Genomic DNA, 16,453 nt, shown 5'->3' on the forward strand with positions numbered 1-16,453 from the left:
ACATCACAAATGTTTTTTTCAAACAACAAAAGAGGCAACTATATACACGGACATCATCTGGTTGCCACTTGCCAATACAGAAATAAAATAGACTACATAATGGAAGTAGAAGATGGAGAGATTCCATTCTTTCTGCAAAAACAAGACTAGAAGTACACTGTGGCACAGACAACAAAATGCTAATATCAGAAATTAGAGCAAAGGTAAAGAACACCAAACCATTATCCAAAATGCAACATAAAGAACATCCTGTAGAATTTAAAGATAATATCAAAAGCAGATTTGCATTATTAAGTCTTATTGGCTCTGAACTGAAGCTAGGGATACTGTCAGGGAGGAATGCAAAAAGATACTATCTGGAGTCAAAAAGAAAGAAAAGACTTTATATAGAGTAAGAAAGTTGGAGTTCAAGCTGGGTTCAGAAAAATAAAAGGCACCAGGGATCATATTGCAAACATATATTGGATACTTGAATGCACCAAAGAATTTAAGAAGACAGTGTTTTATAGATTATAGTAAAACCTTTGTGTAAATCTTGAAAAATTATTGATTTGCCACAACCTTTGACTGTCCTGAAGTACCACCTGGGATCATGAGAAGAGGCTGCTATTAGGACAGAATACAGAGAAACAGAATGGTTTTCAATTGGCAAAGGGGTCAGGCAAGGGTGCATTTTATCACCCTATCAGTTTAACTTGTATGATGTACACTTTTTAGAGATGTGCAGAAAGCAGGATTAGACTCAGAGGAAGGAAGTGCAGATGACACTTTACTACAAGTAGAAAATATCAAAAACTTTGAACGATCACTGAAGAAACGTAGGCTTAAAACTGAACATTAAGAAAACAAAAAAATACTGATTGCAAATTATTTATATAACTTTAATGTAGATGATGAAGATATTGAAGTAGTTCAAGATTTTCCATACTTTGGCTCAATCATTAATCAGAATGGAGAGTACTGTCAAAAAAACCAGAACATTAGGACTTGTAAGGGCTGCTATAAAAGAATCATAGAATCATGGAATAGTAGAGTTGGAAGAGACCTCATGGGCCATCCAGTCCAACCCCCTGCCAAGAAGCAGGAAATCGCATTCAAAGCACCCCCGACAGATGGCCATCCAGCCTCTGCTTAAAAGCCTCCAAAGAAGGAGCCTCCACCACAGTCTGGGGGAGAGAGTTCCACTGCCGAACAGCCCTCACTGTGAGGAAGTTCTTCCTGATGTTCAGGTGGAATCTCCTTTCCTGTAGTTTGAAGCCATTGTTCCGTGTCCTAGTCTGCAGGGCAGCAGAAAACAAGCTTGCTCCCTCCTCCCTATGACTTCCCCTCACGTATTTGTACATGGCTAACTAGACAAAATTGTGAAGGGTAAAGATACATAATTGAATATTAAAGTTAACATTGTCCATGCCATCATATTTTCCATTTCTATGTATGGTTGTGACATTTGGTCAGTGAAGAAAGATGGCAGGAAGAAAAACAACTCATTAAAATATGGTGCTATGGTGCTGGAGAAGAGCTCTAGGGATTTCATGGACTGCTGAAAAGACTAATCAATAGGTCCTAGAGCAAATTAAGGTGAACCTTTCCTAGAAGCCAACTGAGATTGTTATACTTTGGCCATGACAAGACATGATTCACTAGAAAACATAATAACACTTGGTAAGGTAGAAAGCAGTAGGAAAAGAGGAAGATGGCGTCTCAGATAGAGAGACTCAGTCAAAGAATCTGAGTTTGCAAGACTTGAAGGCCTCTCATTCATAGCATCATAAGTTGAAGTAAACACAATGGTGGTTAATAGCAACAACAAGGCAGTCTAAATAGCCTAAAGACAGCCGGTCTTGGAAAGAGACCAACAGACAAATGTAAGCATTCTGGAAGAAGCAAAGACTACCAGCACTGAAATGATTATCCTCCGCCATCAACTTTATTGGACTGGCATATTGTTCTAATGCCTGATCACCATCTCCCAAAGCAGTTACTTTACTCTCCACTCAATAATGGAAAATGGAATGTTGGTGGACAGCAAAAGAGATTTAAAGATGGGCTTAAAGCAAACAGAAAAAAATGTGGAATAAATACCGAGAACAGGAACCCCGGCACTTGAACATTCTAACCGGAGGTCAGCTGTTATGAACTGTGCTGTAGATTTTGACGAGGCATGAGTAGAGGGCAAAAGGAAGAAATGTGTCAGGAGGAAAACATGTCAAGCAAACCCTGGTTGGGACTGCCTTCTACCTGGAAATGTATGTCCTCACTGCGAAAGACCATGCAGATCCAGAATATGTCTCTACAATCATTTATGGACTTATCACCAAGACTCTACCCCCTGGAAGACAATCATACTCAGCCACAAGCGATAGCCTATGATGAGCTCTGATTAGTATTTGGATGGGAGACCACCAATGAATACCAGGTGCTATAGGCTATATTTCAGAGGAAATAACTGACCAAAGCATCTCTGAGTATTCGTTACTTAGGGAAACCTTATGAAATTCATGGGGTCACTATAAGTCAACAGGAGACTTGAAGTTACACACATGCCTTCAAGTTACTTGTTGACTTATGACAAAAGTATAGGGTTTTCTTTGGCAATAAATACTAAAAGGTGGTTTTACCATTCTCACATTCTGAAATATAGATTACAACATCTGGTATTCCCTGTTGGTTCCTCTTCCAAATACCAGACCTGACCATCAACAGAAAGACTTATAAATAAAATCAGTTGATTAGCAAATGGTTTCTGGTTGTTAGAGAGATGAACAATCCAAGACCACGGTAAACTGTATTATCAATTATAATTTTCAGTCATATTTCAAACAGAAAGGTCAAAGAGAAAATGATAGTACAGGGTGAGAGACTCTTCAAGCAACAAGTTATTTTGCCTGTTGTCTTGTCTCTGTGTTACCTGATTTGTCTTGTTAAATAGTATTCAGTTTTTATTTGCATAAAGAACTAATGTGCCACACTGTAATCAGGATACTATTTCCCCTTAAGTTACTAAAAATAGTTACATTTTTATGTAATCTTGTTCTCTAATATGCACTCTGCCACTGCTCAAACATCCGTACTGGTTTCTTGCTGTCTTGCAGACGCAATTCAAAGCGATCTTGTATTGACCTATAAAAATGAAAGTCAAGATATATGCCCAGTACCTATTTCTGCTCTTGCACAGTGCTTAGATAATGTGCATAGCCTTCCACTTGGGTAATCCAGTCTCTTTCAAGCAGAGAAATTCTGCCTGAAACCATTTTGGGTGAAGGACTTTGAATCTTCCTTTTCATTCAGGGATATATGTGCCTGCCTATATACCTGCTAGAGTTCGTTTTGAGAGATCCTTCAGTCAATTTCCCTTTTCAAAGTCTACAAAGCAGTCAAGCGCTTTTCTATGTCTTCTGGTGGCACAGTATGTTAAAGTGCTGAGCTGTTGAACTTGCGGACCAAAAGGTGCCAGGTTCAAATTCCGGGAGCGGAATGAGCGCCCGCTGTTAGCCCCAGCTCCTGCCAACCTAGCAGTTCGAAAACATGCAAATGTGAGTAGATCAATAGGTACCGCTCCGGCGGGAAGGTAACGTCGCTCCATGCAGTCATGCCGGCCACATGACCTTGGAGGTGTCTATGGACAACGCCGGCTCTTCGGCTTAGAAATGGAGATGAGCACCAACCCCCAGAGTCGGTCACGACTGGACTTAACGTCAGGGGAAAACCTTTACCTTTAAGCACTTCACTTGGGGCGTTTTTACACTATAAAAACCCAACACATCATTCTATTTTAACTGACATGGAGCACCCTTTGAAATACTGGGGCAGGTAGTTTAGGGAGAATTGTTTATAATCCTCAGCCAGGGAGCTCCTCTGGTGCCTTGGCCAAACAACAAAACTCAGGGTTCTATACCATGTTGCTATGGCAAGTAAAGTGGATTCAGAACGCCATAGACTTTTTTCACATCTACAAATTATTTGCAGTTTAATGTCACTTTAACTGTTATGTTTCTGTCCTGTAGAGTTCTTGGTTTTGTAGTTGGTGAGGGACACAGAATTTACTGATGTACAGCAAGGAAGCGGTTCTGGTCAAGAATGCTTTGTTCTTCAAATCATAGAATTCCATAGGACAGGGCCATGCCAGTCAAAGTGCTATAAGTATGCATTGTGAATACAGACATAATTGTGTTGTGTGACAATTTGTTCTATATGTTTCAATATTATGAGAATTAGAATTTATTAGGATTTTCTTTTGAGTCATATCCAATACCAATGTTTTACATTGCTGTTTAAGGCCCTTTTCACAAAGACCAAGCAAAGCGTCCCCTTCACCTGGCTTCGGGGAGAAAAGAGAGGGGCAGCGGGGTGAATCTGTCACTCCATGTGCAGCTCCCTCTTGTTCACGCTTTCCCCATCACATAGAGGAAGTGTAGCTTTTTGCAGAGGACCCATGTTGGCTCCATTGGAGTCAGCACAACATGGGAAGCCTCTGATAACGCTTTCATTCCCAGTTGAGAGTGGGGCCTCTGCTGGAAGTCACACCACATCATGTGATGGCTGGCATGGGGCTCCATCCAGAAGACAAGGTGAAAGTGTCCTAGGATGCTCTTTTAAGCAAGTATGATGAAGTCACAAATAATGCACAAACTATTTATGGTAATAGAAACATGAGAAGACTCATCAAGAGGCTACTGAAGGTGAAGGAGAAGAAGCAAGCTGTAAGATTCACATTCACAGCTGGACTTGAAACAATTTCACCAATGGAACCATTGATAATCCAGTTCTGCTTCTCCACTTGGACCAGGCCCTATTCCTTCAGTGTGCCTTAAGAATGTTAGAAAAGAGCTATCTCAAGAACAGCAGTGTACGCTCACCAAAGAAAGGGCCAGACGAAGGGAATTTGTCCAGGTTATAGACAACTTGGCACACACACATACACAGAGACCCCTTTCTCTGCCTGCAAGAACTTCTCCGTTCCCCGCAAGGAAGCAGGCAAGTCCATGCATGTGCATTCATTTTTCTGGATGCACATTACAAGAAAATGGTGCACCAGATATGTGTTCTTCTACAAGGTTGAAATGACTGAGCAATTTTTGCCCGACATAACTTTCACTGGAGATATTCATTACCATTTCTCCCCCTTAGCAATTAGCTTCTCAACAGCTGTCTTTTGTTATGATAAAACCATTTTCTAGTTGCAAGTGATGAATTAGCAATTGCAACTCTCACTGGGGTTTTCTTGCAGAACTATTAGTTGTCAGGGAGTGCAGAGGCTGGAACTTAGCTTGGATGAGGAGCAGCCATTCACGTAAAGTTATATTTCAGCCAAGAAACTTAAGTCAATGGAATGATGCCTGAAGATTTGCTCCAAACAAAACAGAACTCTTCTTCCAGAAGAGTGTTACTATGTGAAGTGGCCTACATCTCAGAAAACACCAGGGCCAGCTCCATCATTAGGCAAAGAAAGGTAGCGGCTTTAGTTAACAGGGACTGATATAGATGGAACAGAAGAGGCAGTTTTCCAATGGGGTCACTAGAGGGATGCAGTGGGAGTGAGATGCATTGGTGACAATCTCAGAGTGGACACAAAAATGACTTGTCTACACAACCTTTGAGTAGTGTTTTAGCAAAAATATTTTTTTTATTAAATATCCCTGTAGTCAGCTCAGCTTACATGTGCTGTGTCTATATTCCACCTGAACATCAGGAATAACTTCCTCACTGTGAGAGCTGTTTGGCAGTGGAACTTTCTCCCCCGGACTGTGGTGGAGGCTCCTTCTTTGGAGGCTTTTAAGCAGAGGCTGGATGGCCATCTGTCGGGGGTGCTTTGAATGCGATTTCCTGCTTCTTGGCAGGGGGTTGGACTGGATGGCCCATGAGGTCTCTTCCAACTCTACTATTCTATGATTCTATATGTACAAGGCTAAAGCTCTGTGCTAATTTACTTTTCAAACCAGTTAGAGGTGTCATTTTTACCAATTACAATGACGATTTAAATCACATGTGTTTACCTACATGTGCTATAACAGTGGTTCCCAACCTGTGGGTTGTGATCCAATAGTGGGCCGCAAGAACAAAAATTTGGTCCGCGAACCTCCATCATCTTTATTTATTTATTTATTTTATTTTATTTTATTTCTGCTTCTTTCCACAGAGCTGACCATTGCATTGGATAGACCACATCAGCTCTAGATTATTAAATATAGTTTTCTGTGGGCAAGCAGATGGTGACTACTGGATGGTGCATGTTCTGTATTAGAAACTAGAGCTGATGTGGTCTATCAAAGACATTTTCTGAATCAGCACCCCGAACTAACCAAACCCAATCTAAAATTGACCAAAAACTGATTCATAACCTTTTTGGTACTAATATTGGAGAGTAGTCTCTGATCGAAGTGGTCCCTGGTCAAAGTGGTCCCTGGTCAAATGGTCCCTGGTCAAAAAAAGTTTGGGAACCATTGTGTTATAAACATATGCTTTTGCATTGGTTGCAGCTATTTTACAGCAGCCTATTTTTGTCCAATTTCCTGGTATGTTATTGACCATATTGTAGTATGATCTGGCATGGGAAGAGGTCCATGGGCATGACACCATGAGTTACTGGGTGAAACCAACCCTAGCGATGGCACTGCAGTCTTTCTCAAAACTTTCCTCATCAGTACATTCTCTAATTTAGACTTCTGTATTCATATGTGGTTGCTTACCCCACTGCTAGTGTGGAAATACAATTCAATTGCCACTTCAGCCAAGTCTCAGTCAAATTCAGCCTTGGGCAGTAAAATGTCTTGGCCTTGAGGCAAACAATGAATAAACTAAAAGTTGGGTTTGCTTTCTTTTCCACCATTAGTAGTATTATCTGAGAAGACTTCTGCCCAGAATTCTCCCACTGGTGAAAAGCAAGATCTTTATCAATATCTCCGCTGTCTATAGTCCCAGTTCTATCATCATTATTTTTCTGAGTTGACAGAGGTAAACAAAATTGAATAAGAAAAGAGATTTAAAAAAAAAACCCACTTCCTAATTTCTTCTGCCAATTGGAATATTCTGCTGGATCAAATAGCTTTCATAGATGGAAGGTGCCCTTCTGTCCATTAAAGGGACACACTGAATCCCAGCCACTGTGTATGGTGGCATCTTAAAACCTAAAAGATATTGCAGAATACACACTGAAGCCAGAATTGACTTCATCAAGTGCCTGCGCAGATAGCAGCTACAACGATATAATATTTCCAGTCTGATTATTTCTTCCTGATATGTAAATAAGTCAGTAATTTTAATATCTAATAAAATGCATCATTTTGTGCATTCACTAGAATAGTGATGATGATGATCGGCACTTTGATATCACCACTAACCATGAGTTCTCTAACTAAAGAATAGATTTTAAGTGCATGCAACAAAACAAACCATCTGAATGTGATAACAACAACTGTAATTTCAAAGGCCCCTTTAAATGGCAGCTTTTATCAGCATAGTGTTGAAGGTGGTGATTGTGAAAGCCAGATATGTGCAGGTGTCTGCTTTCTTTGTCACAAGTGCAAACAGGGACATCTCTAGATTACCTTTAGGAATTTGTGCCTTTGTGACTTATGGAGGTACTGTATGACTTGAGAGCCTGCAAAAGCATTCTGGATAGTGCTATATTCCTTAACTCAAATCTATGCTCATTTTTTGTTTTTTTAAAAAACAGAGCTCTTATAAGTGGCAACAAAGCTACCTCTTAATCTGGGAATCCCATCTAGTCCAGGCTCACACCTAGGAAGACCATGGGCTCAGAATGACAGAGTAGCTCTCATCTATCTCTCCTCAACATTCAAAAATAAAGTACTCTAATTATGAAGGCTATGTGGTTTGAGGTGTGTCTGGCATCACCATTTAGTATCCAGAGAAAATGGCTTTTGCCTGTGAATGATGTTGTTAGATCAAGGGAATGGCTGAAGAAGATCCATATTAATTTATTATTCAGAATGATTCATTTCACTATGATATTTCTAGGCTTCCCTAAACAAAATAATGGATGTGAAATAAAATTGTTTCCTGTCCAAAGTATTTCTATAGAAAAGCAGAACACAAAAGTTTGAAATATCTGCTTGGGCATGTCACATCCTTCTTTCCCCACCCACAACCATGTAAGGCTTTCTTTCTACAAAATGACCACAATTTGCTTGTACTTTCTACATTTCTGCTATCATCACAATAAAAGTTTTGAGCAACTCTGAAAAGTTGAGATGAAGTGGCATCATATTGAAATCACTTCTGCTGCATTAGCTGTACTTGCAAAACAGGCCAGGAGATTGTTGCAGGCAAGGACTGACTATTGGCAGAAGACAAGCATAGCATACTCTGGGTGACAGAAGTCTGCATCAGGTTGGCCCAGGTGTTGGTGAACTGCCTGCCCTTTCACCACCCTCCATATGCAAAGTTGCAACCACAAGATTCTGGCTGACAGCATCTTTTAGTGACTATAGACCTAGCGCAAACTCTCTTGGGGCAATGAGCTCATTGAGATGGTGAACTCATTTCTTATTTCCTTCCATCTAAACCTCCAGGTGTTTATTTGTGAGATTAAAGCCTTGTGTCCTACCTATCCCCTTCACTCTACTTTCAGCTTACCTGCCGTCCAACGCGGTTGTTGTGCAGTCTCATACGTGAGTGGATATCTCGATGGATCTCCCGGGAATCTAGAAAGTCCTTGGAAAACTTCTCCCCATAGTCCACATCAGGGCTGCAGCCCCCCCACTCCCAGGAGTCTTGTAGGCCAGGGGCCTCTGCTGGCATGTGTTCCAAATGTACGCCATGCATCATCCCTTTGCCTCGGTTCATGGCCTCCAGCTGCAGACGGTGCAGCTTGACCCGGAAAGCCTCCTCATCCCCTCGACGCTTCTGGTCACAGCCACAGGATTGCAGCTTGCCCAGGGAGCAGGCATTGGAAACTGCATGCACAACACCTGCAGCTGCAATGGCATAGGCAAAAGCACTTTCCCTGAAACCTGCAAGAAAGAAGATAGGTGATATTTAGCTTAGTTACCCTTGAAGGTTGTTACTTGCATAACCTCCATAGGCACTTCAATGGGATGTATACAGTACAGTGTACTATGCCTGCTGAGGGAAGCTTGAATTGATTCCCTGTGTACAAAGATGAGACTTGAGAAATGTAAAGTGTTTCAGCTTCTATCTACCCTAAAAGACAAAGCCAGGATCCAGTTGTATTTGGAAAATCATAATTTCTGCACTCCAAATTCAGATCAATAGCTGTCCAACATTTCATAAATGAAAATTGGGGAATTTGAGGCCAAGTCTTGCTATATTAATGTCTTATGATTGGCCTGTTGTTGTTTCCTTTTAGGCTCTTGGTTGTTTGTTTGTTGTTTTTAATTCAATGTATACAGAAACTGGAACGGCAATACAAGTTGTGCATGGCAGAGGGAGATATGGCGATGGCAGGGTGACATGACCTCATAGGAGAAGGAGAGAAAGGTGTTTAATACCTATCTCACCTTCCAGTCACCCTGCCAGCCTAGGCAATCCACCAAACCTCACTTTGCTCTTAAATAATGCCAGGTCAATCAAGAATAAGACAAATATAATCCATGATCTCCTCAAGGATGAAGGGGTTGAACTGGCATGCTTCACTGAAGCTTGGCTAGAAGAGGATAGAGCTCCAACCTGGGCTCAGGCCCTCCCAGATGGGTACTATGCCAGTGCGCAGGTGAGGAAAAGTGGGCTGGGTGGTGGGGTAACTGTGGTCTCTAAGGTGCATCTTAACCTGACCAGATTACCTACTAGGGAGGTGAATCACATTGAGTGTGTGTACCTGAGTCTGAAAACCAGGGATAGACTAGGGATTCTGTTAGTGTACCTAACACGGAACTGGTCTCGGAGGTGTTTTTGGAGTCGCCCAGACTTTTGTTTCTGGGTAACTTCAACATACCACTGGAGGCCAGTTTGTCAGATGCAGCTCAGGAGTTCATGGTATCCATGACAAACATGAGCCTATCCCAATTGGTTTTTGGACTGATGCATTCAGCAGGTCATACCCTTGATGCAATTTTCAGTTCAGAACATAGGGATCTATGGGCGGAGGTGATCAATACCTCTGAGGTATCATGGATAGATAATTTCCTTGGCAGGGATAGTATCACAGCTACAACCTACCCCTGTAGGGGTGGACAACCTATTAAAATGGTCTGCCTGGAAGGCGAATTGATCCTTTGAGATTCCAGGCAGCCTTACAGGGTTTTATGGCTGGCATCACTGATGAAGCTGTTGATTCCTTGGTTAATAAATGGAATAAAAATCTACTCAGGGTTATTGAAATGATCCTTCCCAATTCTCTCTGACCCGTTACATATCAGGCTTTCTTGTATACAGAAACCCTCAGGTAAATGAAATGGGAAGGATGATAACTACAGTGCAGATGGTAGAAAACTGGACTTTTATATTACACTAGCTGTGCCCGGCCAGGCGTTGCTGTGGCAAAGTGGTGGTGGTATTGGTTAAAAATTGTTGTGTAATTTTTATTTGACGTTATTTGTATTTTTTAATTAATTTTATTGTAAGTTATCTTTTTATTTATTATATTTTATTATTTTCTTGTACTGTTTTTAGTTATTTTCTGTTATTATAGTATTTTATTGTATTAACTTTTTAGTGTTTTTAATTATTTTTTAGTGTTTTTTATTATTTTTTATTGGGTTGCTAGGAGACCAAGTTGGAGGAGCTTAGCCTTCTAACTGGCAGCAATTGGATAAAAGCAATTATTCCTCTCTCTCTAATTAGGACTTTATTTTTCTTTTCTTTTTGTTGTATCAACCTAGAGGCGTGGATGATGGGTTGTGTTGTCAAATTTCGAGGTTGGGGGGCCTGTAGTTTTGTTGTTTTGTGGGTCGCCGTGATGCCATCACTCTTTTATATATATAGAAGACACAGTATAGAGGGCACCTTTGCTCCTATAAGGTGGCATTATGTGCAGCAAAGAAAACTTTCTCCTATGCACATATTGCATTTGCAAATTCATGTCCAGGTGAGCTGTTCAGAGCGTTGAGAGGCTTAACCCAGGTGCCCTCCCTTCCAAGCCCAGTGCTAGAACCTTCAGTAGCTCACTATGATGCTTTTAACAACTATTTTGCAGATAAAATATCTCTCATAAGAGCTGACTTAGATGCTGTAATTGAAGCAGAAGCCAACAACAAGGTGTCCAACAACTCTGTAAATGGGATTAACACTGGATCAATTTCAATTTGTGAGTATTGTTGATGTGGACAAGCTATTGGGGCAAGTAAGAAAGGCAACCTGCTTTCTTGATCCCTGCCCCTCTTGGTTGGTCGCCCAGGGAGGAGATGTTGTTCAATCTTAAATACATCAAATTATTAATGCATCTCTCAGGGAGGGAAACTTTCCATCCTGTTTAAAAGATACAGTAGTTAGACCACTGCTGAAAAAGCCCTCCCTAAATCCCCTGGATCCCTTTTTTGGGCAAGGTGATTCAGAAGGCAATTGCCCTCGAATGCTTTTTAATATTTACATGAAACCTCTAGGAAAGATCATCCATAGGCATGGGAAGGGGTCTTATCAGTATGCAGATGACACCCAAATATATTTCTTCATGCCTTCAAAAACATACTATCCTTAGCTAAGGATAGTATGCCTTCTCTTAATGAATGGCTGGAAGAGGTAATGGGCTGGATGAGGAAAAATAAATAGAAACGTTCCAGACAAAACAGAAGTGCTTGCCATCAAGGGTCCTAATCTGGGGGTGGAGGTGTGTCATCCAGTTCTGGATGGGGTTACATTTCCCCCTGAAAAAAAATATGTTTACAGCTTGGGAGTGTTCCTGGATATGTCCCTCAAAATGTCAGCCCATGGTAAATGCAACAGTCAGGAGTGCTTACTACCAGCTTTGGCTGATACGCCACTGCACTCTTTCTTAGATTTGGAGGATCTAAAGATGGTAGTGCATACACTGGTAACCTCAAGGTTGGACTTTACATTGGCCCACCTTTGTACCAAGTTCAGAAATTCTAGTTGGTTCAAAATATGGCAGCCAGACTCAAGAAGATCTAGAAGTGAACATATTAGGCCTATCCTAAAATCTCTCTACTGGCTGCTAATTAGTTTCTCGGTAAAGTACAAGGTATTGGTTTTGATCTTTAAAGCCCTATATTGGTTTGGGTTCAGGTTGCCTAAAGGATCACCTTCTCCCATACAGTTTTCCCGGAATACTCAAGTCAAGCCTGGGAGAACCTGACTGGCAAGTGTTACCTAGAAGACCTTTTCATTAACTACCCCAGGACTGTGGAACGATCTGCCAGAAGAGCTCCAACAACTAAATAGCTGTTGGAATTTTTAAAAAACCATCTGAAGACTTATCTCTTCCAGCAGGCCTACCCAACCAGTTTTTAAGCATGAATTTTAAACTTGTGTCCTTCATTTAATCTCCGTTTTGTATATTTTTAAAATGTATTTTATAGAAATATGTTTTAATATGTATCTTTTATAGAAATGCATTTTAATATGTGTATCTGTGGTATTTTTACAATGTTTATGTGCTTTAATTGTTCTGTAAGCTGACTTGAGCCACAAGGAGAGGCGAGTAAGAAATAAAATTATTATGATTATGATTATTAAGCGGCATAGGAATCTGTTAAAAATGGCAAAAGTTATTATGAGGAGGCTCACATAACCTTAAAATGGCCTCATCGGTTTGCTTTTGTCTGAGCCTACTGGGAAGGGCAAATTTGACTCCATCCTTTCCTTGCCTCTCCTACTGAATCAATGAGGTACCAATTACTTTTTAAACTTTGAATGCAGTTTGTAGCCATTGAAGTAAGCTGAGGACAAAGGGGGAAAGTGGGAGGACAAGAGAGAAGCTGGGATATTTTAAAAGCATCCAGAAAAGTGGAAACATAATAACCCAGAAGCTTTTAAAGATATTTTTGGTTGACAATACTTTCCCTCTGCCTTAATTTGATTTTAAAATTAGTCTCCGATGTTTCCACATCAGAGGCCGAAGGTCTTTCCATGTCACCCACCTCCATTTGCCAGTAGATTTAGTAAAATCTAATTTATTTTGACAGGCAGTTAATGCTCCATGAACTGGCACTGTTTAAAATTTGTAAATGTGTAAGATTTTACTTACGGCTCTCTCTTTTATTTTAACTTAAAGACCTGGAGTGAGGGGTGGGGGAGGCTACATCTCAATATGGTAATGTGTCAAGGGTCCAGTGAGAAATGGCAAGTATGATTGTGTAGATCTAAGGTGTATCTGCACTGCAGAATAACAGCAGTTTGATACCACTTTAATTGCCATGGCTGTCCTTAGGAATGCTGTGCCTGCAGTTTGGTGCTTAGGATTCTCTGCTCACACAGTCTGGAACTATAGCACTAGAACACCCATAAAGAGAATCCCAAATCTTTCTCCAAATTACAAATTCAAGGATTCTGTGGGATGTAGCCAAGACAATTAGAGTGATTCTTAATTACTACAAATGTGTAGTCTGGTCTATCTGAAGCTACTGGAAAAGTGATGTCTGCTTTGACAGAACAATGCTGTTATTAGTGTTTTCGGTATCCTAGAAAGAAACAGGTAACAACAATGTTTTTTGTGAACTTAAACCATCAAAGGTGCAGAGCTGTGGCTTGTGCTTTGCAAGACTGGCTCACCAAACCTTTTTGCCTTTCTCCATTTGCTCAGGCAGGAATATCACAGAAGAAAGGAAGAAAACATAGACTAAATATTGGTTGGTATTTTCCCTGAACTTCCCCATGCTCCTGATATTTTGTGCTATTTTCAATAGCTTATGTCTGAAAAATTCACTAGCCCATTAATGAATTTTTTAATGAACTATCAGCCCATGCACTCCAATGAAGTCCAAAAGCAGCAGTACCCTTTTGGGTCTTGCTCCAAAGCATAAAACAGAAAATAGAGATAAAAAGCCATAAAAGACAGGTACATTTCAAATGCAGTTGCAACAGAAAATAACTTATCTTGATATCCAGATGTTCCTATCCCATGAGAAACTAACTACTCCTTTCTTAAGCATTTAATTTATCAAGAAGTTCCTGGACTGTTGCACCTAAAGGTGCTTTATAGGTAAATTTGCCAAATTGTATTTGTCCCTGGATTTCAAGATATAAGATTTAACCACAATAGGGGAATTCTAACAAGAGGGAACCAAAGACTCTTTGAGGCATTATACTTCCAACTAAGGTAAAACTCTTTCATTGAACTACAATTTGGGTCTACTATTTGGCAAGTCTCTAGTCCTCACTTGGTATGTCTGCACTGAAATGCCTCAATACTATTTTAACTGACTACATTTCAGAGAGAATGTAGGCATCTAACACAAACATAATCACCATTTTTCTCCTGTAGGATTTTTAACATCTTTGCCTGATGAAGAAGCCAGTGAAGCTTCAAAAGTTTGCATAATGTATTCTTTGCTTTGGTCCTAGAAAGGTATTGCTGCTTGTGGGTTCTATATTTTGCTCCATAGCCAACATGACTATCTCTGAATATTCCCCCTCATGCACTTGTGATTCCAATAGACATACACATTTGTTCCACTTTAGAAATTGTATATTTTTGCCTGATCATCTGCAGGAGAACTATATTCACTATAAGTGACTTAACATTAATCCTAGCCTGTGCTTTTGAGTGCAGTTTTTAGCAGATATTCTGTACTGTGTTTCATTCCTTCCAGTATTAGCAAGCAGAATAGGACAGGTATATGGCCGTGATCTGTAGCTCTCAGCAGGCATAGAGAGAAACCTAGAAGAAGCTGATCACCAAAAGTGAGAAAAGATTCCACATGACTGACATGATTGCATTTTCATAGACCTTAGGCAATCAGACAAGGAAATCGGCAGTCAGTGTGTGTGTGTATGGCATACTTTGATGCTGCTGTTTTGTCTGAAGATAAAAGGCACATAAACACACAATACAATACACACAAACTTTGAATAAACACTAAAGCACAACAGTAGAGAGAAATCAGCATGCAACAAATTATACTTCTTTATCTTGTACTATAGCTTGCTCTCTATTATCTGACAGTGGTCCCATATATACAACCCCCCCCCCCCAAAAGAAGGAAAAGCGACAAAAAGAAAAAAGGAAATCATGGTTAACAAAGAGAGTGAGATCTAAGATGTAGATCCAAATTGATAACCTGTTTCCCCCAAAAGAAGACAGGCTTTTATATTAATTTTGGTTCCAAAAGATGTGTTAGGGCTTGTTTTCAGGGGAAGTCCTATTTTTCCAAATTAACTATTTAAATGAACTATATCTAGGGCTTATTTTTGAAACAGGGCTTATATTTCAAGCATCCCCAGAAATGCTGAAAAATCATGATAGGTCTTATTTTCAGGGTAGGTCTTATTTTTGGGGGCACAGGGTATGTTTAGATGTGCCTGTTCAATCCGGTGTGCAACTGCTTGGTAACTGCTGATGAATAACTTCAAGGCCCATGCCCCTTTCTTAAGATCCTTTGTTTTCTAAAGATAACCCTTCAACAGAGGACTGTCCTCTATAATCATGGGTATGGGATTGTAGCCTTGAGTACTGGCAGAATGCAGCAGCCCACTATTCTGAGACTACTGGAAAGGAAAGAACATGCTGGAATTTTGGGGAGCATGTTTATTTTTCTTTATATATATATATATATATATATATATATATATATATATATATGTATGTATGTATGTATATATCTATCTATATATATAAAAGAGTGATGGCATCACGGCGACCCACAAAACAACAAAACTACAGGCCCTCCAACCTCGAAATTTGACAACACAACCCATCATCCACGCCTCTAGGTTGATACAACAAAAAGAAAAGAAAAATAAAGTCCTAATTAGAGAGACAGGAATAATTGCTTTTATCCAATTGCTGCCAGTTAGAAGGCTAAGCTCCTCCAACTTGGTCTCCTAGCAACCCAAAAAATAATAATAAAAAACACTAAAAATTAATACAATAAAATACTATAATAACAGAAAATAACTAAAAATAATACAAGAAAATAATAAAATAATAAATAAAAATATAACTTACAATAAAATTAATAAAAAATTGCAAATAACGTCAAATAAAAATTACACAACAATTTTTAACCAATACCACCACCACTTTGCCACAGCAACGCGTGGCTGGGCACAGCTAGTATATTATATATTCTAATATTCAATTATTCATCCTAAGTAGTGGGTCACAACAAAACATAACAACAGTTTGCTGTTAACTGCTGTCAACTTGAGTTTGATATTGGCAACCCCCGGTGGTGCAGTGTGTTAAAGCACTGAGCTGCTGAACTTGCAGACCAAAAAGTGGCAGGTTCAAATCTGGGGAGTGAAGTGAGCGCCCACTGTCAGCCCCAGCTTCTACCAACCTAGCAGTTCAAAAACATGCAAATGTGAGTGATCAATAGGTACCGCTCCAGCGGGAAGGTAATGGCGCTCCATGCAGTCA

The 16,453-nt window shown here is 40.1% G+C and overlaps 1 protein-coding gene and 1 long non-coding RNA gene across 2 annotated transcripts in view; one reads left to right on the top strand and one right to left on the bottom strand.

Annotated features, from left to right (window-relative positions):
• The window catches only part of LOC134295291 (uncharacterized), a 28,883-nt gene extending 13,822 nt beyond the window's left edge, over positions 1 to 15,061 (top strand). Inside the window, exons 2-3 of the long non-coding RNA XR_010001817.1 lie at positions 11,114 to 11,224; positions 12,191 to 15,061. This is a non-coding gene — a long non-coding RNA (uncharacterized LOC134295291). The remainder of the gene's footprint in view (positions 1 to 11,113; positions 11,225 to 12,190) is intronic.
• Positions 1 to 16,453, bottom strand: part of wnt10a (Wnt family member 10A) — an 80,201-nt gene that overhangs the window by 13,126 nt on the left and 50,622 nt on the right. The window contains exon 3 of the mRNA XM_062967299.1: positions 8,596 to 8,972. Coding sequence (XP_062823369.1) covers positions 8,596 to 8,972 — 377 coding nt within the window. The remainder of the gene's footprint in view (positions 1 to 8,595; positions 8,973 to 16,453) is intronic.

The sequence above is a fragment of the Anolis carolinensis genome, chromosome 1, assembly GCF_035594765.1.
Source record: "Anolis carolinensis isolate JA03-04 chromosome 1, rAnoCar3.1.pri, whole genome shotgun sequence".
Taxonomy (NCBI): Eukaryota; Metazoa; Chordata; class Lepidosauria; order Squamata; family Dactyloidae; genus Anolis; species Anolis carolinensis.